At 37.3% G+C, this 27,061-nt stretch overlaps 1 protein-coding gene across 1 annotated transcript in view; it reads left to right on the top strand.

Annotated features, from left to right (window-relative positions):
• Window positions 1-27,061, top strand: part of LOC134531347 (uncharacterized) — a 353,666-nt gene that overhangs the window by 57,783 nt on the left and 268,822 nt on the right. Inside the window, exon 4 of the mRNA XM_063367045.1 lies at window positions 11,684-11,788. Within this exon, the coding sequence (XP_063223115.1) occupies window positions 11,684-11,788 (105 nt within the window). The remainder of the gene's footprint in view (window positions 1-11,683; window positions 11,789-27,061) is intronic.

Below are 27,061 nucleotides of genomic sequence, written 5' to 3'. Positions count from 1 at the left end.
CATAGCATTTCGAAATTCGGTCGTAGCAGTCGAGACTTACGTACTGCTCTCAAGTCTCATGACGACGTTATCCGCAAATACATTTCGCTACTGGCTCAAAAAATAGACGGGGTGAAAAAGGAATTACTTGAGTACCTCGTAGCCATAGACCAGCGCGTGGAAGCTTCGGATTCTCGCATTCGCGACATGATCGAAGTTTCGAATGCACAAAGACGGGACGATCTGCGGACTTTTCAAAGTAGTCTGAAAGCATCACTATCTCAATCGCCAACAAATTCAGATTTGGCCAAACACAAGAAAGAAGTTTCTGCGAACGAATAGAAAAGTATAAAAGGAGGTCTTGCAATAAGTTTTCAGCCAGTACAATGTCGGACCTGGCCAGTGACCTTCATCGAGCTATACAGCCTGTTCGCGAAAAATATTTACTTGCTAGACGAACCAGACTTGCACGTGAGATGGAAAATGAGGAGATATTTAAACCAATCACTAGTCGCCTCGACGAACTTAAAAACAAGGAAGAACCAGTCTTCATTGTGAAGACAGAAGTTGAAGATGAAATGCCGACTGTAAAGAAGAGAAAGTATGAACCAGATCGAGAAGAAGAGGACTTAACAAGTACAGAGTCCATGCACAAGAAAAAAATACCGAAAAAGGGACATCAAGTTAATGCAATGGTCCGACCATACCTGATATCGTTTACGAGCCGGAATAATGACACGACCTACGGAGTGTACAGAAAACATAATAAATGGTTCCTCGGTGCTAAAGAAATAGACTTTCTACCAGGAAATATCGTGCGCGTAGCAGAGTTCAAAACGCGCGGGACTCCGGGTTTGTACGAATTGCTGTTTCGCAGGGAGCCTAAAGGATATTCTCACAACGACTTACAAGAGTACAAAAAACTGCTAGAGCTAACCAATGCACATTTTCGCGATAACGATCCAGATAGTGGTGTATATAAAGACGTAGATCATGAAAAAATCGAAATTCTCGCTAATCTCTTCAGTGAACTAACAATACATGGCGAAGGTTTAAAAAAGCTAGAAAGTGGTCAGACATTTGACTATGTATATTGGGACGACCCTAATGAATTAGTTGATCGCCTTAGAATTCTACATGCATCGCTTAGTGTAGGAAACTATTCGCACATCAACGAAATAGTCTCCATACTTGAAGAACTGAAGGAAGCCGGCTACATACAATGAGTCGAACCGGAATCGCTCGCGAACTTCATGCTCCTGCTAGACGGAAATACCTTCGTCGCAAAGTCATAGTTCGTGGAATTGATGATTTATTCCAGGCGGACCTTGTTGAGATGATACCGTATTCCCGATTGAATAAAGGTTTCAAGTACATGTTGACAGTCATCGATGTTTATAGCAAGTTCGCTTGGGCTAGACCTGTCAAATCAAAGACTGCAACTGACGTAGCCAAGGCCATGAACAATATTTTGCGTGATGGACGTGTACCGTCGCACCTGCAAACGGACCTCGGGAAAGAATTCTACAATGCGACCTTCAAGGCTTTGATGAAGAAGTATGGCATCAAACACTACTCTACATTTAGTAACGTCAAAGCCTCCGTTGTCGAAAGGTTTAACAGAACTTTGCGTTCCAAGATGTGGCGGCAGTTCACGGCTAACGGAAATTACAAGTGGCTTGACATCTTGCCGAAACTAATAAGCGAGTATAATTCCACTGTGCATTCTACCACGAAAATGAAGCCAAAGGACGTAAAGGATAATCGCCTGCTTCAAACAGTTTTTCCCAACACGAAGAAGAAAGATCCACGAAAGCGTAAAGCTAACGTCGGCGACATTGTGCAAATCTCCAAGCAGAAAGGTATCTTCGAGAAAGGTTTCACTGCGAACTGGAGTCCCGAACTTTTCCGTGTGACACATGTTCGTGAATCAGAGCCTAGGACCTACTACCTCGAAGATTTGGACCACAAACCTATCCATGGCGGCTTCTATGCCGAAGAGATTCAGCCTACGTTGTATCCCGATACGTACTTGGTGGAGAAGATTATAAAACGCAGAAATGGACTGTCCTACGTCAAGTGGTGGGGCTTTCCACCTCGCTTCAATTCGTGGGTGGCAGATGCAGACGTCGAGAAATCCACAAGGCTTTAGTAATTTGTCTGTGTAATTTTTTTGTACTTGTAGTAGTGTACTGAATTTGTGTAATAAAAGTATTTTTTAATAGAACTTGCGGTGTTTTTATTTTCTCAAACCTGTCGCTTTTGTGGTATTTTTTACAATTAAAGTTGTTTTGTATCATCCAGGGATCGAACCAAGGAGCTTAGTCGATCTAATCAATCAGTATATAGATTACAAATTTATTTAATGAATTTTGAACATTTTCCCGAATTTCTAGCTAAATAATTACGGATTTTCAAGATGGCGGCCAAATTTCAAGATGGCGGGTGTCACAGTAATAAATTATTACTGCACTCTAGCGGGTAAGAGTTAAACTAACATGGCGTCAGCGCACTCTCGCCGCCGATACAATGATGGTGGTCTCCAACATCGAAGACAAGATGGCGGACATGACGTCATGCTCACTGTCGATATATATGCTTTGAAAAAAAGTGGTGGGAGTCAGTCTGCCTGCAGTCACCTAGGGGGAAGGATCGGTCGCCATTTTTAATTTTTTTTTTGCACTCGTCGGGTTCGAACCGCGGACTCCGAGCTCCGTGTCGTTAATGTATGATTTTTAAATATATTTTATTAAAATTTTATTAAATGAATTTTTTTATAATTTTTAAAAATTTTTTCATTAAAATCGGATAATAAATAAAAAAGTTAAAGATGGCGGCCGTAACGGAAATTGCAACGGTGACGTCATCATCCAATATGGCGGAAAACACATCGCCGGAATTTTCGAGAACACAATGACGTCATCCAAAATGGCGGATCCAAGATGGCGGATCCAAAATGGCCGTCGGGGTCAAGGTCAAACTTGTCCCGTTACGCTATGTCCCGTTACACTCATCCAAGATGGTCGCCGTGACGTCAGAGGTCGGTCGGTCATTGACCCCACCACACACCACAACCTGAATCCTGCCGTCGGACCGTCATTCCTATACTACTCGATTTACATACATCCTTTCTGCGCCGGCCGCTATAATTCGCTGCATGAATCGTAAACGTTGTTTGCCACCATCACGTGCAGACAGAAACATAAAACAGATGGTAATTTTAAACTATTAGAAACATCTCCGATTAAAAGCGTAAAAAACTAGAAAAAATTTTAAACTCCGGCTTTGGATCGGATTTCAACAAGGAATATTATTAAAATACTGCCCATATTGTTAAAATTCATATAAAAGTAATAATTTCAAGTTTCCGCATACATTAGAAGTAATACTTCTATGACATTACTAAAATATTAAACTGAAACATTTTAAAACACATATTAAAATATCGCTAATTATATGTTTTTGCTTAAACGACTAAAATCAATATGTTAGTATATCCTACAAACATCCTACAAACAATACTCAACCTAATTGGGCATTTGAAACATTTTTATAATATTCTATATTTTTATGTTATTAAAGCAATTTTTTTTTCATTGTTGAAGTTTGAACCACCTCAAAAATTTGCCTTCAAGCTTTACAAGTGCGCACTCTACCACTGTACTACCAAATATATTTGAAAGAATTCAGTGGCTGAAGTATAGTGTTTTAATTGTGGAAACAGTTTCAATTTCTTTTTTTTTTTTTAGTAAAACTTCTTTGGGCGCGATGAGAGTAAAATTTCAAGGCCGAATTCTATGCAAAGTTTTCGTGAAACATTGTTGTGAAACGTTTCTGACGCGAAAAGTATATACAATGGGTACTTGGCCAAAGAGATATAAAGAGAGCACTATGCTATATATGTTGCTGGTATAAGTTTCATTCTCCTCTTTCTGCGATTACTTGTCCCTGTCCCCCCCCCCCAAAAAAAAAAACTTTAGATGAGCGAACTAATAATACAAAGAGTGTGCGTGTGCACTTTTTTCATAAATTTTTTAAGGTATCTTATATAGTCATCTGTAAATGCCTTGAATTTTATATTTTCCTCCTTGTGCAACCAGCAGCGTAGAGAGTACTATTAAGACAGTCTCTGCATTTCCCAAATAGATAGTGGCTCGGTCGCCACACGGTGCTGTATTCGTGCGCCACAGAAAGTAGTCACTGTCTTGCATTATACAACCACACACCAATAATTTATGTCATGCCCAGAAAGTACGTTTTACGCTGCCCATTAAAAATAAATGGTCAAAAATACCTAAAATTAACACAATAAAAATACTTAAAATAAACTAAATTTATAAATAATCTCTCAAAGTCTTAAGAATTTTCTGGTATTCTCACATTCGTGTAACCAAACTAACTAGGTCTTACAACTGAATTATCCAGAATAATAAACCAAATGTCCAAACTAAATAATAAAAAAATTAATCAATTAAATAAAATCAACCACCATAAAATAAACCATAATATGATGTAACTTAAAAAACCTGCAAAATTTAAATGCAAAAAAAGAAATAAAATGTTTACCAAACGTGACACACGCCTCACAGTGTTCTTACTAATATATTTTAGGGGTATGGAGAAACTGCAACTCAGGATGAGTTTTGCCAAAAAGTAGTGACTAAATTAAGTAATACCGATCCAACTTATAACATACATATGAATTATGCTTTTTACAATGATTTCATTTTTTTGCAAAGTAATATTAAGTGTAGGTTTGCAGATTTGTGGAAAGCAGTTATTCCGAAAATAGTACTATCAGAAATAGAAAATTTGGGATCTTATAGCGTCAAAGAAACTATCAAAAGCTTTAAATAGACAAATATTTTGGCCAAATTTACACAAAACCTTTGCTTCCACAACCGTTGCTTGCAATTTGTGCCAGAAGTCAAAATACCTACTTTCACAAAAATTCAACTTTTTTTTTTTCCAAAAGAACCTTGGCGGTAAGTCTCTGTCGACTTATTTGGGCCATTAACTAGCTCAGTAGCAGGAGTAAAATATATTTTTGTTATTATGGACACAATTTTAAATTCGTCAAAAGGATCCGATTGTAAATGCCACGGGAAAATGTATGTACCAGACGGTGAGACAATTCGTGACAGAAATTGGCCAGCCCGTCATGATCCTTGCATATAGGGGTACACATTTCACTGGGACAGTTTGACAAGAAGGACCAAGAAAATTAAATGCTATCCCAAGCACGTCGTCTTTAAAACACCCACAAGGCAATCCATTGTAAAGACTGATGATAATACTTAGATATATGCTATGTGCTTTTGCCATAATTCTCAAAAAACTTGAAGAAAGAAGAAACCTTTAATTGGATGTATTTGCAATCACACTGTTCACAATTCTACCAGTTTAACTCCCTATGAAATATTAACGGGTAAAGGCCAACTTTCATTCCCACAGATTTACTAGCTTAACCTTATATGAAACTAACCATTGAAGAACGACAATATTTGGAAGCTATATTGAAAGAATTAGAAGAGATGGTTAAATCACGACTGATAGTTTCTGCTTACATTAGAAAAAAGTAACAAAAATCTGCTGTAAAAAACGAACTTTTCTCGTGGAGAGTAAGTAATTAAAATAACATATTCAATTAATCAATTTTGGGAAATATGTGACCTAAAAGAATTTTTTTTTAATGATGGTCCAAATGTAGTAGTTAAAATTGTGAAAGAAAATTGTTACGAATTATCTGAAATTGAGACTGCACGAGTAATGGGGAACTATAATTAACATTACACAGTTAAGGAGATATAAGACACTTTCCTGGTTTTAGCGCTGTATGACTACTTGAAGTAGTTAGTTTGTTTTGAAACTATTTGTTTAATTTATTAGTTATGATTTTAAGGGGTGGTATAGATTTATTTGATGATGTTCCAATGGAATAACAATTTTTTTTCAACTAATGATTAATTTAGCAGACTGTATTTATCTTAATTTTCACGTTTGTGTATTGATACGAACTTGGAAGCAAAGCCGCGACATTTGCCACATACATGAGAGGGTCCTCCGGCGGTAGTCTGGCCCAGGGCGTCTCACACGGCACTGACGTCATGAGCACATAAGCGTGACTTGACCTCACCACCCCTGCCCCCTTATAAGGTGTAATCTTTTCTCGGCGCTGTTATCTATCGCTAAGCGACCTTGGGAATTCCGCGGGCCACCGCGCGGAGTGGCAAGAATAAACATCGCCTTTCTGGACTTTTCGGACATCGGGTCGGCTCGGGATCACGCGATATGTCGCAGTTGCTCCCGTCCATTCTGGAAATACGACCCACTAGTATATAAGTACGCCGCCGGCCTCTATGGCAGTCCTGTGACGAGTGCTGCGAGAGTTCTGTGAGTGAAGGTAAGTGCATCAGCGAAGAGGGTGAGAGACCCCCTCGAGAGTGGCACGACGCAGAGCAATGGGATCGTGAGAGTGCGACCGAGTGGCGCGAGACTGTGTGTGTGGACAGGCGCGAGGTAAGGGGCGAACCACTGTTGAGCCTAGCTCCAGTGAGGAGTGCAAACTATGGAACTTAACAGACTTTGAGTGACTTGCGAATGAACATTTTTAAGTGCCAGTGTTTGGTGATCGGACATTTTTAAGTACAATTATTTATTAGTAATGTAAATATTAGTAATTAATAAAATTGTAATAAAACATAATTGGACTATCGCTTTAGAACCCAGTTCTCCCCACATTAGTTCGTAACAATATTAATATAAAGATCAATACGATCATTTCATACATTTGTTCTTATTTGATAAGTTATTGATCTCGTATGTTTAAGACTATCATTTGTGCATGATAATTTTTGTTATGTGTGTGTGAGTGAATATAATTGACAATGTTTTATTTGTGTAAATTAATGTAAGTATGGTGCACTGTATTATATTACATTTTATTTGATTTCGTTATTTTCATGGTATTCGTTAAATAACTTGTATGTAAAATGCCCATCGTGTAAGTAGAATATTATAGCCGGTCCGGCTGCTGGAGTCCGAGTGAGAAGCTGAAGCTTATGTCCGCCATCTTGGATTTTGATGTCACGGCGGCCATCGTGGATGACATTGAATTTTGATCTTGACACAAATTGCCATCTTGAATACGCCACATTTTTTCCGCCATCTTGGGTTCCACCATTTTGGTTTTATGATGCCACATTCACCATTTTGTTTAATAAAAACTTTCTGTATTCCACCATTTTGTAATCTAGAATGTTTCACTATTTCAAATTATGACATCGTTACAATTTTCGTTTTGGTCGCCATCTTGAAAATGCATAATTATCATCAGAAAAAAATTATAATTAATTAAAATTAATAAAAAATATTATGTAATAAAATTTTAGTTCAAAATGCTCGGCATTTGGTTTTTCGCTATTTTAATTATGACATCATCGTTGCAATTTTTGTTAAGCCTACCATCTTTAACATCTTGCATTGTTATTCTAGAAAATCGGAAATAATTTTAAAATATATATTACAAATGTATTTACATGCAATTTCAATAAAATTTTAATTAAAATACTGCACTTATGTCATGGAGCTCGGAGTCCTTGGTTCGAACCTGGTTAGGACAAAATAAAAATGTCGACAGATCCTTCCTCCATTGAGGCCACCGATAAACTGACCTCCTACCAATTAAAACAATGTAGGCTATATATAACAACACCCAATATGACATCATGTCCGCAATCTTGTTTTAGTATGCTGAAGGCTCCCACCTTTGATTAAAACATCACAACAGCCATCTGGTTTTCATCTGCTGAGGGCAGCCCTCGTATTTTCAGTACTTGCTGCCAGGAGCACTAGTGTCACATAATACATGCATCGTCTGCTAGAGTGCACTTATGCCATATTGCTTTAATTTTTAACCTACTAGAGTGCATTAGTATCTTTTGCCAAGAAATCCACCATCTTTGAAATTTGTAGTTCTTTAGCTAGAAATTCAAGAAAAATACCTTAATTAATCAAAATATCACTCATTAATTTACTAATTGAATCAATACAACCTTGCTTCGATCATCGATCAATGCAAAACATTATTTTGATTAAATATCACATAAATTTACCATAAAATGACAGGTTCAAGAATAAAATACTACAAGTTCTTTTACCAAAAAATTATATAATAATTTCTACAGACTACAAATAAAAAAAAAGGAAATTACTAAAGTATTTATTGTTTCTCGATTTCTGCAACTGCTACCCACGAAATAAATCTAGGTGGGAAGCCACACTATTTGACGTAGGATCGTCCATTTCTTCGTTTGAGAATCTTCTCCACCAAATATGTATCAGATTACATCGTAGGCTGAATCTCTTTGGCATAGTAGCCGCCACGAATAGGCTTGTGGTCTAAATCTTCGAGGTAGTAAGTTCTAGGCTCAGATTAGCGAACGTGGGTCACATGGAAAAGTACGGGACTCCAATCCGCAGTGAAACCTTTCTCTAAGACACCTTTCTGTTTGGAGATCCGCACAATGTCACCGACATTATTATTTTTAGGCTTCCGTAGATCTTTCTTCCTCGTGTTGCGATGAGAGACTCAATCCACCTCTGACTGGGGTGCAGTGCGGATCGTCTTATTTGACTCATCTCACATATTAGTCAGGTATCTGGGAATTTTTGAGAACTAAATGGCATTATTACCATCGTTATCATCGACTTGGATGGAAGGTTTACTATCTACATCGCAAACCCCGATGGCAGCGTTGCTAACAATTCCAGAAATCCTGTTAGCAACGACGGCGTTGACAACATGGCAGATCCTGTTAGCAACGTCAAAAGTTGCGCCTACTTTTTTATCAGCGCAGGAGATTTTAATATCTGCAATGTCTTCAGCAGTGAAATAATGGATTTCAATAGTATCAGTTGCATTACCTCTCTGTATGTACTGTGACAATATCAAACACTTGAAAGTTCATAATTATGTAATACACAATTGTTATAATAACTCTAAACACGTTATACATCAGTGCAACAGGTGTTGTAGCCATTTTTACTTTACGGAAACCTGAAAAGGCACATCAAGAATTGTGACGGTTAGATTAAACATTCATCCGAATCAAACTGTATATTTTGCGAGAAGATATTTATATGCATAAAACATGCAAGGCATCGTGAAATAAATCACTGTCCTTTTAACGAAATGAAGAATTATGCACTGTGTGAAAAATGTGGTAATCAAACGTCATTTGGAACTGCTCTGAAGAGACATGCCAAGACATGTAAAGGACTTTCTTTGTACTTTAAAGAAAACTGTAGAAATCGAGAAATTCTAGTGATTTTTTTGGTACCTGTAGACTAGAAATTAAATGATAAATTTTTTTTGTAACTTTATGTTTTTTTTTCTCGAATCTGTCACTTTTTTAGTATTAATAAAATCATAATTTGTTTACCTAATTTTTTTGCATTAAGGATGAAAGCGAGATGATTGAATCAATCATTATTTTAACAGTGATTTTTTTGTTGAATTTTGGTATTTTCTCCGAATTTCTAGCTTAATGACTATTATTTCCAAGATGGCAACCAAAACACTCGACAAGATGGTCGGTGCTTTGGCAACAAATAATTTCTGCACTCTAGTGGGTAAGATTTATACTAATATAGTGGCAGCGCTCTCTAGCAGATGGCATTTGTACTACGTGACACTAGCGCTCCTTGTATCGATTACTGAAACAGGATGGCTGCTTTGCTTGCTGTGTTTTAACTAGCGTGCCTGGTAGCAAGTATTGTAAAAATAAAATATGTTGGCAATGTCCTCTAGCAGGTGATATCTAATATTCCTTCAAATGAAAAATATACAATATGTTTCTTTATGTACCTTATCTAATTCTTAGTCTGGTTATTGTCTCACAGGCCATGTGGTTAAAGGCTTATGTTTTCCAACCCAGAGGTCTGAGCTGTAATGGTTCAAATTATTGCGCTTCTAATACTACTGTATAAACATTTTTATTAAATATGTCGATAAGGACTACAATAACATTGTTATGTAAAGGGACATAATTTTTATATACATGAGACAGAAAGATGCTGAAGCTCCCTAGGAACAAATACCAAAAACCAAGATGACGGAATCCAAGTTAGAGGTCTCCAGCAGAACAGAAAAAAAACAATATGTAGCCATGACAACGTACAGGATGGCGATCTTCAGCAGACGAAAACAGGGTGGCGGACATGATGTCAGAATAAATGAAGGGGTTGTAATGTCAGATTAAAGTTGGTAGATGTAGCAATAGGATTCAAGATGGCGACCGTTATGAAAAGTGCTACGCTAGGGTGTGAGGCATTAGATTTCAAGATGGCGGAATGTTCTAGACTTTAAAATGTCAGAAATTTCTATAAACTAAGGTGGCAGAACCTTATAGATACCAAGTAAGCGGAATCCTAAATTGCGGTTCCAAAATGGCTGCCGGGGTCAAGGTCAAGTTCAGAATTCAAGGTGTAATTCATCCTAGATGGCCGGCGTGACATCATAATCCAAGATGGCGGATCGGCTCTTCAGCTCCTCACCCAGGACCCAGGATCTGGAAGAACTACTATATACTGCGTCATTGTTCAATTGACATCCTTTATAATAAAACCGGACAACTGACGTAGTGTAAGAGCCCAGAAGCAATTAGATGACACTAGAGTTGGCAGCGAGTCTCGAGGCATGTCTGGGTTTGCAGTGTGCACAATGTGTGCAAGGTGTGCAAGGTGTGCGGTGTGCAGTGTTTGCAAGACGTGCAGTGGTTAAAGTGTGTGTAGTGTATGTGCAGTGGGTGCAGTGGGTTCAGTGGGTGCAGTGTGTGCAGTTTCTACAGTGAGTAACATGAGTGCAGTTGGTGCATTGTGTGAGTGCAGTGGGTTGCATGGCTGCAGTGTGTGTAGTGTATGTGCAATATGTGCAGTGGGTGCAGTGGGTTCAGTGGGTGCAGTGGGTGCAGTTTGTACAGTGAGTAACATGAGTGCAGTTGGTGCATTATGTGAGTGCAGTGGGTTGCATGGCTGCAGTGTGTGTAGTGTATGTGCAGTGGGTGCAGTGGGTGCAGTGGGTTCAGTGGGTGCAGTGGGTGCAGTGGGTTCAGTGGGTGCAGTGGGTGCAGTTTGTACAGTGAGTAACATGAGTGCAGTTGGTGCATTTGTGAGTGCAGTGGGTTGCATGGCTGCAGTGTGTGTAGTGTATGTGCAATATGTGCAGTGTGTTCAGTTTGTACGGTGTGTGCAATTTTTAGTGGATGCAGTGGGTTGCGTGGGTGCAGTGGGTGCAATATGTGCAGTAAATTGTGTGGGTGTAATGGGTGCAGTGTGTGCGGTGTGTGCTGTGAGTTCAGTAAGTGCAGTGAGCGCAGTGATTGCAGAGTGTGCGGTGTGTGCAGCATATGCAATGTGCAGTGTATGCAGTGGTTTCAGTGTGTGCAATATGTGCAGTGTGTGCAACTTGTGCAGTGAGTGCAGTGTGCGGAATGTGTTCAGTGTGTGCAATGTGTGCAGTGAGTGCAGTGTGGGCAGTGGGAGAAGTGTGGACAGTGTGTGGAGTGTGGGCCGTGTGCAGTGGATACAGTCTGTGCATGGTTTGGAGTGTGTGGAGTGGTATCGGTGTGTGCAGTGTGTGCAGTGTGTGAGTGGGTTGTGAGGGTGCAGTGTGTGCAGTGGATGCAGTGGGTGTGTGCCACAGGCGGTGAACGACTTGGTGACGGAGCTGGAGAGAGCCAACATCACGTGTCCCGCCACCATCACCTTCAGCCACACCGACTACAAGGACCAGCTGCGGATGCTCAAGGTAAACCCCTCATCTCCCAAAGATATAACTTTTAACTGCTCTCAAGTAACTTGGAGAATGTTTTCTGTAACCTGTGTAGCTAATATAAATGAGAATTTTTACATATCTTAAACGTACGGTGACATTACGGGCCATAAAGCCAGAAATATCATTGTATTTATTTCCTTTTAATTCCACTTAGATTAAGGGGTTATTGTCTTGGGCAAGACAGTGTACATAAAATTAATCAAATAAATACTTGGCAATAAATATTTACTGCATTCCTTTAAACCAATAAGACATAATAAAAAGAATTTTTCAAATGTTTTTTTAGTATAAATTAATAGTAGTACATACATGTCGGTCTTGAGACTAGGTTCCTGGTGAGGAGTTAGGTGTCGGTGTCTGCCACATTTCATGGTGATGTCACAGTGGCTACATTGGGTGATATTAAACTTGTTACCTTGACATTGACCAAGGCGGCCATTTTTGGTGACCTCACCCCGGTTATAATCTTGGATTCGGTCATCTTGAATTATGACATCATAGCCGCTTTATTTGATTCTAGAACTTCCTGTGATTTGGATTCCCTTATTTTGTTTACTAGAACGTTCCTCCATCTTGTATTATGCCATCTTGGATTCTAGAAATCTGTTTTTTTGGATGTCTTCATTTTGAAACATGATATCGTGTACGCCATATTGAATATGCATAATTGTTAGCCAATCATGGAAAAAATTGAAAATTTACAAAGAAATATTTAATTACAATTTTAGTATAATATAATATTAAAATCACTTAAGTCATGGACCTTGGAATCCTCGTATCGAACCCACCAATAAAAAAGGGCATTGTGTCATTGTTGAGTTCAGTGCCACCATCTCGGTTAAGTTTTTACCCACTATAATGGTGTAGTGCCAATCATCAGATCTTTAGCTTTCTTAACATCCAGTATCTTAAATTCTGGCCGCCATATTGAAAATCTGCAATTTTGTCCCTAAAATTATGTAAAATTTTTAAACCATTATAAATTATCATCTTTTGCGATAGTAATTTATTTGATCAGCTCCAGTCCGCGGTCGGATCCTTGGACGATGTAAAAGAAAAAAAAAATTACATGTAGACGCCAAAATTACTGAAAGTCCTTAAACACCTAGCGATGGAATAAAACTCTTAAAAAAATATTAGTTTACAAAAACGTGTGCAATATGTTATGTTCGGAAATATTGACAATATAAATTTATTTCCCGGGTGCCATTCTAACATTTAGAACTATTATTTGTACACGAAAAATATCTGATGTCTAACTTTACATAGCATTTAAATAATATTAAACTTGTATTATGGCAATATTTATGTCTAAAGATATTCAATTTAGCGTGACACCAAGCTTAAAATACTTTGCAAAATACATTGATTTACCCGAAAAACACTAGTCAAAGGGACACATGATCTCTTTTTGATGTAGCATTCAAATTGTTTTTTGTAACTACAAATTTACTAATCTTAGACATATTAAAATATATCATTGTATCTCTTTAATTCTTCCAAAGAAACCTTGAGATATGTAAGTTATAAATAATCCCAAGCTAGTTTAAATCAATGAATTTAAGTAATTTTTGGAAATCGCAGCTTTTTAGAATGGAAAGGAAAAAAATTCGGAAAGCATTCTTTTCACACTCTACATACGTCCCTAAATTTACACGGAAGGAAATATTACGTAATTCTTAATAGTTTGTGAAAAAAAATACATTTTTATATTTTACAATACAATACCTGTGCTTTTACGGTGCCACTGTTTTTCATTGTTTGCCCGCGAAAAATAGAAATAAATGTTATGCACATACTTGAGACGTTCCTGAATCAACCCTGAAAGGAAAGTTTCTTTATTCCTACTGGTTTGTGGAAAAATAACAGTTTAAGTTTACATTACAATACCTTTGTATTCACGCAGTCACCGACATTCATTGTTTACCAATGTGTTTTTTTTAAGAAATTTAGACCATGTAGATATTTTTCTAATAATATAATCCGTTTAAATAACTACTTTAATTCAATTCTAAGGTATTTATTATGCTTTTATTTCATGTTTGATGTTTTATTAGAATAAGTAATTGTATTGCGAAATGTTTGTTTTGTTACATTGCATATAAAGTACGTATAATTTTGAGTCACGTTCTAACGGACGAGTCTAATGAGAGGCAAAAAATTTTAATAGAACTGTTAACGTCGTACATTGTCTGTGAGTAATACGTGCTGTGCACTGAAATAGCTGACTCAGTGAATTTTGCAGTCTTTCCAAGGAATCATTTGATTACAGCCGTCGCATATTCTGTTTTTGATATGGCTTGTGTTTCATGTATCCCAGCTTATACCTTGATCCTGAAGGCTTGATCCTAATGGCATCATCCTGGTGGCTTAGTCCTATGGTACATGGTGCTTGCTGTTTTAGTTCAGTTACGTCGGAAGATGCTGCACATGAGATAAATTGGGTAATATGAAAGAATAATGATTGTAGGTTTCGAAAAATCCTTATTTGACTCACGATCATAATTCAGTATTATAAGACAATATTATAGGACATCGCGGCTTTAGAACGGAAAGAAAGTTGGAAAACATGGTTTTCACACACTTCACATCCCTAAATTTACTCCGACGGGATGGTTTCATAATTCCCACTAGTTTGTGACAAAATTTAATTTTTATATCTTACATTACAATACCATTGCTTCTACGCTGCTATCGCCATTCATGTTTTGCCGCAAAAAAAAGTAATTTATATTTTCCATATACTTGAATTAACACTGATAAATACCTGAACATAGAGAAACAGAACTCCTATCTGATCAGAAACCTCTGGATTAAAGTAAGTAAGATAGAGTGCATAAAATTGTAGAAACAAAGTATGAATTAAATGTGATAGTAGAGCTGTGACTGTAATTGTACTAAACAAAATATAATTTTGTTTACTACACCTAACAACATGAATCTTTATCTTTGAAAACTAAGTAATACGTGGTACGTCCCTTGAGATGACACTGTAAATACCTGAACATTACTCCTCTTTATCGATTACCTTGAAAAAATTGAAACCAAGTATGTAATTTTATAAAAGGATATTAAAGTACAATGCTGCCAAACTAGTGCTTGCGAAGCAATTATGATGTCAGTTGCATCTTCAGTTGCACAGAACAATTCTCTGTTGTAATCAATCTTGTAATCCAATAATCTCAGTTGTAGGCCAGGCACCTATTAAATGACTTTATGCCTTGAAGCTAAGTTTATATTTCATTCGTATACACAACATTCTAATACCCGTCAAATTATATAGTGGAAACACAACTAACAATGACGCCTCTTGAATAGTAATGTATTGAATAAAATCTATGTTGTGAACATTGTCACAAATTAATGGTCACTCACGAAATATATCTCGGAAGTCTCACTAACTCCGACGTCTGGTTCTATTTCTGAGAATGTCGATTGTGGTAGCTGAAAAATCCAGGATGCACTACGATGATCCAACCAAAAATTCACCAACTATCTGTTCGCAAAATAAAAATATACTTTAAGAACGAAATGGACTCTAAAATAAATATATATTTGAAACAAATTACGGGAAATAAACATCGCCACATGAACAAATGCAAGTAATTGTATATAAAATTATCAGAACATTTAACTTATCAATTGAAATGAAAAATATAAACTTATTATATTTTATACAATTATTGAATAACATTATTAATAAAAATGTTTCCTGATATCGTAAATAATACATATGAAATTTTGTTTCATTGGGACACAGCTAAAGGTTATTTTTCATTAGCACATACCTAACTTAGTTTAAAATACACGTGGGAAACATTATCATCACAATTATATTTATCTAAATTTATCTTGTTTGAAATTTTAAGGTTATTTTCGGGTGTTGGTTTCATTGCAAAATTCACGCTGATACAACTGAGCAGTCATTTCACTGTATGCTAACCTTTGTGTAAGTAGTTAAATTACCGAGATTGTGTGAGTTAAGAAAGTCAGGGTATATATCTTAAAACCCGTGTAACTTGTTGGTGAAACTAAATTCGTGATTAAAGTCACTTAAGTGTTGCTAAGCTCAACTTTAAATTTAAGTATTTCGTGGTGAAATTGACCCTTAGAGTCTTTAAATAATATATGTAATGTGCAATTGACATATCTACAGCCACAAGGCCTCGCTGCACCCAACTGCTCGGTGCGCCATGGAAGTAAAAGTGGATCAAACATTGCGCGAAATCGTAGTGAAATATGCCATTCCCTTCCTGATATTTCGCTTTTGGTAGCGCTCTGAGCTCTACACTTATTATCGTCATGCTACGTTTAGGCTCCCTCTGATTACGCCATCGCTCGTCTTACCTTACCAGATGTAAAATTTTTCATTAAAAAAATTCTGTATCCACCAACCTCGCAGACTATTGGTAAAAGTATTGTAGTAGGGTAGGTAGGAGGAGTAATACATGTGTTTCTGCAAAAGAAGAAAAGGGTATAAATTAATATTTGATTTGAATTTTTCGTATATAGATCATTCTGTTTCTATTATTCATTTTTAGTATTTGTTAATACTAAGAAGTATGGCAGAATTTTTATATTTACATTCCTTTCTCTATACTTTTGTGTAAGAAGTGAGAATATCCATTCAAAACTCTCGTAGCTAATTTGACTGGCAGTCTCAAAACATCCAAATCTTTCCTTGTGTGGCCCAATCAAGACTGTCTTTTCAGTACCGTTTTACACCCAGCCAATCTCGTCCTTTTCACGCAGAAGCAGACTAATTCTTATTATGTTTTAGCCACGTAGGCCGGTTCGTGCTTAGGAAACGTTTTATTTATATATCATTAACACCTATTCATAATTAATAATTCCAAAGTATTTATTTGTATTCACAAAGAATGAAGTTTGATTCACTGCAAGTTCATTTTTCTCTTGTACTTAATCAAGGAAGGATAAAAAAAAACTTCCGTGATGTAGAGGATCTCTTGATTTTCAAACCGAGGATATTCAGTAGAAAAGGAGGGAACAACAACCCTTGAGAATTTCAACTCTTCCAATATTCTGTAAGTACTTCCTACAAACAAAACTTAACCTTATTGAGCTGATTCAACATTATCTTTATAATATTATTTAAAAAAATCCGTTATCGAGAATTGAACTATGCCATTTGAGGTTACCCATCGCGGGGTCTGCCGTTGAGGTAATAAGCCTATTAGTAATTTGGAAGGAGAATGTGTATTATAATGGTCGTAATGCCAGTTTTATTAAGTATTTTAAAACTTGTGATTAATTTTTACTATGACTGTTTCAGTTCATAAAATATATTACCGGTAGTTTCACTATCATAATGTTTCATTTGGCACACCAATACGTTCGGTATGTCCCCTAATGTCTACGAAAGTGACTATACATATGTCGCTACACGTGGGTCCGTCATATTTGTGAGACATTTCCGTTCAGCAACTTCCGTTCCATTTTCACATAATTAATACTACCAAATGCCGTATACTGAGAGCTAAAACGTTTACACATCAAAATTTGATTTAAGAGCCGAGAATATTGGAGAAAAAATCCTTTGTCGGTAAAATATGTGGTTTAAGTTTTATCTACTAGTCAATACTTGATATAATACACAAACTAAAATTAAAATATACATAATGCATATGCATTTAAATAAATCATAATATATTACACTTATTAAAAGTTTAAAAAATAAGCTTTTCTACTAAAGCATTCATACCCACGATTACAAACATCTTACTATATAAATATATTGTATCAAATGTCGGAGTGTATTTACTTGTTATTCCACAAGGTGTTTTGATGCCTGCCAAAAACTTGTCCATGGTGAATATTGAGCTCTATAATGTCATGTCATAAGATTTTAACGTAAGTTTTAACATCTCTTAGGAACACAAATTATTGGCTTTAGACAAGAACATCAAGGGTAGTGCTGCCTCCATCTCATTTTTATTTAGAAATATTTCTAGTAAATTGTAAGTCATTCCGAAAGTTCAACAAGGACCACTACCGGTCTGAATGTCTAAACATTTTGTGTCTAGAGAGATACAGTCACTCGCACTCAAACTATCGGGTTTATTTGGGTCCCTCCTTTCCCTTACCCTCACAGACAATAAAGGTCTGAGACCGTTATTCCAAGGCACAAAAATAAGGGTTTAGGCGTTTAATATGTTACGCCTGTACCCTAACCGTATTCTAAGTACACAATAGGTCACGGCCAGTCCCTTATTTTTAGGGAACATATTTTGGTGTCCTATCCGTTGCCATTCTATTGCCCAAATCCACGAATGTGCGTAGCTAACTTATTCGTTGATTTTGTCCAGATGGCAGACCCGCGTCTGGCGCCATTAACTCGTACTTATATGTTAAATTTCGTGAATATCGGGAGACGTAACAAACATATTGGTGTGAAAAATGAAACTTAAGATAGAAAAACTATCCTGGAATACATTTTGTACATTTTAATGATCATAATAAGAAATAATGGTAACTTTAAAAGTACATTAGAAAATTATAATAACCCCATAAAATTCTTGCGACGATACTGTTATATCTAGAATTTTTGCCGTAACAATTGTATCAACGGTTGTGAAACGTCAGCTAGAATGTGTTGGAACCAGTTTCTAGCTTCGCACATGGCATAATTTATTAAAACGGATGATTTCCTGTTACTTTATTGGGATCCAGTTTGGACAAGTTCTGGAATAAGGCCTGCGGGTTCGGTTACGATTGTATCCCAACAAGAAATCCCATATTTGCTACCTTACCTGGTCGTCTTGAAATACTCCTCTAAGAGAGAAAATAGCAGCAACCAATTAAAGACGATGACTAATGTCTCTAGTGGCCAACCGCTGAGATGTTCCACCGAATGTCCAACTGCAACATAACCTAATGAGCATGACATCTAAACACACGCCGACACGGGGACTATAGCACTCCCGGTTCACGAGAAGTTCGTGTCGCGACGACTCCACACGATGTTGCACTAAGTCAGTTCTCTTCTACAGGCAGAAATTCCTGTCTCTAGGCGATCTGTGCTTTACCGTGTGACGTCAACTTCAATACAGTACATTAACTCTTCATTTAATACATTTTCTTGGACATACGCCATTGCAGTTTTGCACTGTTTGTTACAGGATAAATTCAAAAACCCAAATTAGTAGTACATGTATAAAAGTAGGTCCTTCGCCAGGATTAGGAGTGTGGAACCTGAGCCGATATTTGCCATATTGTTGTGGCGTCACGGTGGCCATCTTGGTGACAAATTTTCTCAAAATTATTCAAAAATTCCTATAAAATTGTATCCTGTATTGAGGGAAAAATTCCCGTTCTGAGGGAAAATTCCCAATTTTATTCCCCAAAAATACCAGAGGCTTGAAAATTCCCCAATGTGGCTTAAATTCACCATACGAAAGCTGCCCTAAGACGCAGATCACTACCGTTGCAATTTTCGTTACAGCCACCATCTAAAAAATCCGTAATTTTTATTCCATAAAATCTGGAAAATTTTTTAAATTAGTAAAAAATGTTTTGAATAAAACTATAATTTTCAAAACTCCGCCGATTCGAACATATTTTCCACCATTTCGTAAATCTAAATTTTTTGGGATAGAAAATCTGAACAAGTTTAGAATAAAAAAATCATATAATTCAATTTTAATAATAAAATTTATTAAAGTATACTGGAATCGAACCCGGTGAGATGATTAAGTTTAAAATTGTGATAGATCCTTCCTCCACGGAAGCCACCGACAGACTGACCTCCCACCACTAATGCCAAACTAGATATTATGTCAGCCAGTAGGACGTCACAATAGCCATATTGTTTTCGTCTGCTGGAGGCCACCATCTTGGAACCGACGTATCGTTTTCGTCTGGTAGAGGGCGCTGCCATCATATTAAAATTTAATTTTTACCCGTTAGAATGCATGAATCATTTATTACCAAGGCGTTATTATCACAAGTTGGCTGTAAATTTGAAAATATGTATTTATTAAGCTAGAAAATTGCTGAAAATGCGAATAATCATCAAATAAACCACTCGTTAAAAATTGAATGATTTGATCACATCGGTTCGATCCTTGATCAATACAAAAATTATTTAAATTTATTTAGCAAATGAAAAAACGGGTTCTAAAATAACTTAAGATTGTTAAGTATAAAAATGTATCACATTATTTCTACTCTAGGCCTACTACTGGAACAACACTTGTGAAAGTTAGTAATCTAATAAACTTTAGTTCTGCATTGACTTGAATTGACTGATTCTCAGCTCCAATCGGTTTAATGAAGATAAAGACCAGCCAGATAATTTACTGACAGACTGCTTTACAACTTCAGAACTGTACATAAGAGTAGTCGTAGTCTTGTGAAAGCCTTTACAAAGCCCTAACTATGCGAATCCTGGGCATGGCTTTCAACTGCCAGAACAAGATATCATGGGGTAACGGGGAGGGGCTGAATTTAAATATTCAGCACGGATCGTGTATGTAGGTGCATTTAAAGGTGAACACACAAGAAACCTGAGATTCAAAAAAATAAATGATATCAGGATACATTTAATTAATGCACTTCTCAATAACAAATACTTATAGACGTGCAAACAGCCCTAGAGAAAAACAACTCTTTATAAGCTTCAAAAAGAATTACAAAACTTGCACCGTGTTTATGCGCGCGGGACAACAGAATAGGGGCGCAGAAATCCCTAATAACAAGTACAAATTACACTTTCCTACACATTACGGATTAAAAAAGATGCTTCACTTAATTATTACCGTACGTTTGCGTACAAGAACAAAGGAGTACATTTAAATACAGCAACACTGAAATAATAAAACATTTAAACTAACTGTGAAAGGGTAACATATCCCGTTAAGCTAATGTAGTAATCCCCATAAATATACATTGAAGTGCAAGCAGTACGACAGGAAATCAAGCCCTCAATTGAATGGGACTAGGCCCATAACTATGCTGACAAACGGTAAACGTGAATATTGATACCATACTTAATAGATAATTAAGGAACGGTTACAAATAAATAATAAGCGTACAATGGCTTATTAATTCCAAAAGAGAATAATACCAAGACTAGAACAATTGCAAACGAGTCGACCTCGCGGGGCAGAATAGCCAAAATAATGAATTTCCAAAAATAAACGTTTACATCCCACGCACTAAACATTATATCCAGAAGTAATTTTTGAGGTGGCGGCCGAAAGAGAATTTAAAAAAGAGAAAATAAATTTAAAGTTCACAAACTAAGTGACAATACGAGTAAACTAAACATGGCACTTATCGCAGCGAAACTGCATACAAGCAGAATTTTTCATGCATTTACACCTCTCGTGTATTCGTGCATCATGGGGAAATACAAACGACAAATCGCAGTGGTGCAAGAATGTCCAGTCGATAAAGATGAAAATTTCATGTCCGAACCACATGCTGATGTAACTGCTGTAGTATATATCAATTCACGAAGTTATATAAAGTGTGTCGATACATCGCTGTTGCAGCGAAATGTTTACTTTCTGCCAAACAGCAGGGCCTTTGCTTGTCTTCAAGTGTCTTTTCGACTTATCATTTCATGTAAATTGCTTGTGACACTTTTTTCAGCTAAACATTTAGCAAGAAATATTATTAATACATTATCCCTTATCGTGTCGACGAGCATTACTGTTTATCGAGAAAATCTGGTCACAGTAACGACACAGATGCTGGGAAGACACCGATGTACCTTCAATGGTCATTGTGTCTACTAGAGGTGCTGCAGTCATTTAAGTATCTATCGACAGCGAAACGTCGTTCATTGAGGTTTACTCTGCAGTCAGAACTGCAAGCTTTAAAATCTCTTCTGCTGATGGAACCACGCCAGTTGAAGTCTCCTCTAGTGTTGTTGACGATGATACTGACGAGGGTGTACCCAAAAAAAATCCGGACTGAGATTGCGTTGCCTTTAGTAGACGTAGTAGAAAGTTCTCCCGCTAGATGTGGTTAGTAGGTACCTTCACTAAACAGCGCCCAGACGGCGTCAGTTTGTTGGTTAACATTTGATCGTAGTATTGTTTTTCTCTTACTCTTCTCGTGTTCCACATGTGTAGTTGTTGTGGCAGATTTAAAAGAAAGAAGAATGTATTTGAAATTTTCTTTCCTGCTTGAAAAATCGGCAATGGAAGCTTGCCAAATGCTTTAACAGGCTTTCAAGGAGGATTCTATAGCCGCACATAAGTTTTTGTGTGGTTTAGGCGCTTTTAACGTGGTAATATGAGTGTTGAATACCATGCTCGTTCCAGGGCACGCTTCAATATCTCGAAACGATAAAAACGATGAAAAATCCGCTACAAATTCAACGAGGACAGTCGTTTCAGGGTCGAAGAAATTTCAGAAGAGACAGGAGTGAGTTAGAGCTCCTGCCAGCAGATTTTTACTGAGAATTTTCAATTGAGACATGTTGCCGCTAAATTTGTTCCTCGCCTTCTCAAACAGGATTAAAAAAAACATTTGATTGAAATTGAGAAAGGACTTGAAAAAGAAATTGAAAGTGGTCCAAACGTTTTGATCAAAATTAATTACAGGGGACGAGATGTGGTGTTACGGGTATGACCCAGAAACCAAGCAAGCGTCAAGCCAGTGGAAGACTCCCAACTCCCCTAGACAAATTAAAAGCCTGACAAGTAAGGTCAAATGTTATGACGATGATCATTATCTTTTTAGATGTTCGTGGAATTATGAACCGGGAATAGCCCCCCCCCCCTGGCCAGACTGCTAACCAGCAATTGAATTTTGAAGTTTTAAAAAGTTTACGAGAGGATGCGTGGAGGAAACGCCCGGAAATTTGGTGAACAGGTGACTAGTTACTTCATCACAAATACGCCCCCGAACACACGGCCTTACGAGTAAACAGTTATTTGGCCTCTCGTGGGTGGTCTGTCATTTCCCACCCTCCATATTTGCTAGATTTATCCCCATGCGTCTTTTTACTGTTCCCGAGAATGAATAAATGGATGATGTGGAGGCGATAAAAACAACAAAGGGCAGTGGAGGATATCAAAGTTGAAGAGTTCCAGAGGTGCTTCAAACAGTGGGAATAAAAGACTTGACAAGTGTATCGCATCTAAGGGAGAGTATTTTGAAGGCGACTTAAAAATTATATAAAAAAGGTAATAAATAATTTTTTATGACAAAAATCCTTTTCTTTGGATCCCCCTCGTATTATATCGGGATATGCGTCGTCGCTGAGGAGATCTCCGCTGTCGATGGTACACATTCCGTAAAGTTCTTCGTGGTTGTCGACGATGCCAACGGGAACTGCATGTCGTTTACGTCACTGCTATCCGGGTCCCCGATTTTGATGGTACACAATCCATCAAGGTCTGAGTATTTGTCGTGACAGTGCCAATGGGAACTGCGTCACCATCGTCGCCCCTACCATCAGGTTCTGCTCAGTTGACGGTATAACTTCTATCGATTTATACATTAATAATATCTTTAAATTATCAAAAATAGCCAGATACGGAACTTATGTATTAGAAGAGTAAAACTAGGTGATACTTACACCGTCGTAGCCAGTAACAAAATAAAAGTCCTGTCGTCTAGGGCTCGCTCATATACCCGCGACCGGTTGACTAATATGATATTCATAACAAGAACCATTTAATATAATACGAGTCAAAATAACATTTAAAAAAGGAAGCACGATAAAAAAATTAGCACATTTGGAAGCAAATTAAAAAATAAAGCACATTTAAAGAAAAGGGTGATAAACATTTAGACGAAAATTCTACAAAAATAGAAGCACATTAAACGAAAAGTACATACATCTGTACAAACATTCAAATCACCGTGGATACATTTTCGCCACAGGGATATGTTCTCGCCACAGGAATACGATCTCGTCACATGGATTGTTTCTCGCCATAGGGATAAGATATCGTCACAGATAAACATTTTTGTCAATAGGATGCGATCGCCGATTTATGGTAAACTCAAATGTCTCCAATTGTCTTTGAATCCAAAAAACTTTGTCTACAACTGTATTTGACTCCAACTGTCTTTGGCTCCAACTGTCTTAGGCCTAACTGTTACGGTGACATTTGGCTACAAGGTAACTTGGTTATGAGGCTACATGGCAAAAAAGTATACTTGGCTACGAAGCAACAAGGCTTTAAGGTTTAGAGACTACGAGGCTACAGGTCTACAAGACAACGAACTACAAAGCCACGAGACTACATGGCTACAGGACTACCCGACTACAAAGCTACGAGTGTATGAGGTTACAGGACTGCAAGACTACGATTATACGAGGCTCTAACTAGCTTCGAGACTACAATGCTACAGGGCTACATGACTACGAAACTTAGAGGCCACGAGAATACAGGGCTACAGTCTTCATGGCTACGAAGCTACAAGTCTACGAGGCTACAATGCTCCAAGGCTACAAGACTACATGGCTACAGGACTACAATACTACGAGGCTACGAGCATACATGACTACTAGAGTACGAGGCAACTGGACTATGAGACTACAAGTCTACGAGGCTGCAACTAGCTACGAGACTACAAAACTACGATGTTACAGAACTAAAACACTACAGGACTACAAGACTAAGAGACTAGAGGGCTACAGACTTCTTGGCTATAAGCTACAATTCTATGAGACTACATGCATAATGTAAATACATAGGTACTTACCACATTGAACCACTTTCCCCTGGTGATACGAGGATAGGTACCCATGATATCTATTGTTTCGCGGTTATATAAGCGAGTCCCAGACGACGGGTTTTTTAGTTGTTTACTGGCGACGATGGTGTAAGAATCACGTAGTTTTAATCGTCTGATACATAAGTCCAGTATCTGGCTATTTTTGGAAACTTCATGACATCAATAATGTCGAAATCGATGGAAGTTGTACCATCGACTGAGCAGAACCTGGTGGTTGGTGCGACGACGGCGAAACATTTCCCATTGGCACTGTCATGACAAATTCTCAGACCTTGATGGATTGTGTACCATCGACATCGAGGACCCTGATGGCAGCGACATCAACGTCACGCAGATCCTGTTGGCATCGTCGACGACAACCACGAAGAACTCGATGGAATGTGTACCATCGATAGCAGGGATCTCCTCAGAAACGATGCAGATTTAGATTGAATATTTATCATTGTCACCAAAAACACTAGAGGAGATTTCAACAGTCGTGATTCCACTAGCAAAAGAGACATTAATAGATGCAGTGCTGACTACAGAGGAAACTTCGATTAATGACGTTAGCCATAGAGACAACCATGAAGACTTCAATTCCTGCAGTACCACTAGCCTCAATGATGACAACTGAAGATGTATTGGCGTCTTCCCAGCATCGATGTCATTACTGTGACAATATTTTCTCGATAAACAGTAATGCTCGTCGACACGATAAGAGAGAATGTGTTAATATTCTTTCTCGCTAAAGGTTTAGCTGTATTTAGTGTCACAAGCAGTTTACAAAAAATTAAAGTCCCTGCTGTTCGGCAGAACGTAAATATTTCGCAGCAACAGCAATGTATCGACACGCTTAAGGGAACACTGGGAATCGGTACAAAAGTTATATCAGCATCAAATTAGGACTTCAATTGTTCGTCTTTATTGACTAGAAATCCTTGAATACTTCTGTATCTCGTTTGTATTTTCCCATGATGCATGAAGACACGAGAGGAGTAAATGCAAGAAAAATCCTTTTCGTATGAAGTTTTGCTGCAATAAGTGCCATGTTGGGTATACTCGTCTCGACAGTTTGAGTCGACATGCGAAAAACTAAAAGGGTGGAGTTCGTGTGCCTATTGTGGATCTACCTACCTCTGTTTAGGATGGAGACTCGTGTGCGTAGGTACCAGCACAGAAGCATATGTGCAGCAACCTGATGGCGATAATGCCTGGACATGAAACTCTAAGACCGTACTTGTACTAGAGATAAATTGTAATTGATTATACTTGGAAAAATTTGCATTTCGTGGAATTTCGAAAGACTACTATTATCTAAATACATTTAGTAAGTCGAAAACATTGGTATGTTCTTTACGATATCAAGTTGAACTATATCAATCAACTTACTGATAAAGTAGCAACATACCGAACTTTAAAATATATTTTGTTGCTGGACTATGTATGTGGTTACCCATATTTGTTTGAGGACCAAGGTGAAGAAGTCCGCTTTCAAGACTATGAATACTCTCATTTACAGTTCGATGATGTAAAGCATTCTGTTAAACATGGTATCAAAATATCCTGCCAGGAAGAGGAAGACTATGTTAGTAAAAGATCTGGCTGGTCTCTTTCTTCATTACATTGATTGGAGCTGAGAATCAATTAGTTCAAACTAATGCAGAACTAAATATTTATTAGATTGTTAACTTTTACAAGTGTTGTTCCTGTAGTACTGTAGAAATTATGTAATAAATTTTTATTTTGCAACATACCTATGTTATTTTGAAACCTGTCTTTTATTTTTTTCCTTTCAATTAAATTATCTTTTTTGTATTTATCTAGGATCTAACCGAGGTAATCACATAAATGAATTTTTAACAAGTGATATTTTTTATGAGTTTGGAATTTCTTCCAATTTTCTCGCCCTATAAATACAGATTTTTCAAGATGGCGGCAAATATGGCTGACAAGAAGGGGGGTGCGCCCTGGTAATAAACGATTCCTCCTCTCTAACGGGTAAAATTTAAATCAATATAATGGCAGCGCCCTCTAGCAGATGAAAACAATATGTCGGATCCAAGATGGTGGCCTCCAGCAGACGAAAACAATATGGCCACCATGATGTCATACTAGCTCACATAATATCTAGCTTGGTATCAGTGGTGGGAGGTCAGTCTGTCGGTGGCTTCTGTGGAGGATCTTTTAATTTTTTTATTGTATGACCTCCCTGGTTATAGTAAATGAAGTTTTTTATAAATTTTTATTATTAAAATTTAACTAATATTTTATGTATTTTAATCTTTCTCCGATTTTCTAGATCTTAAATTGTGAATTTTCAAGAATGCGGCAAATTTTTCGAAATGGCGTATGTTTTTAAATTAAAGTTTTATTAAGTAAATCTCTAATTAATTAATTATTTTAAAGTTTTTTTAGCACACAAAATTACGGATTTTAAAGATGGCGGTCATAACTAAAATTGAAACGTTGCAGTTTAAGACACGTTTATGACCTCAGTGGCTTAAGGTGGCTAGCCCATGGTGAATTTAAGTCACTTTTAGG

Source organism: Bacillus rossius, chromosome 3, assembly GCF_032445375.1.
Source record: "Bacillus rossius redtenbacheri isolate Brsri chromosome 3, Brsri_v3, whole genome shotgun sequence".
In the NCBI taxonomy this organism is placed as follows: Eukaryota; Metazoa; Arthropoda; class Insecta; order Phasmatodea; family Bacillidae; genus Bacillus; species Bacillus rossius.
Note: the sequence above shows the minus strand (reverse complement) of the source record. Positions and strands in the feature narration are given on the sequence as shown.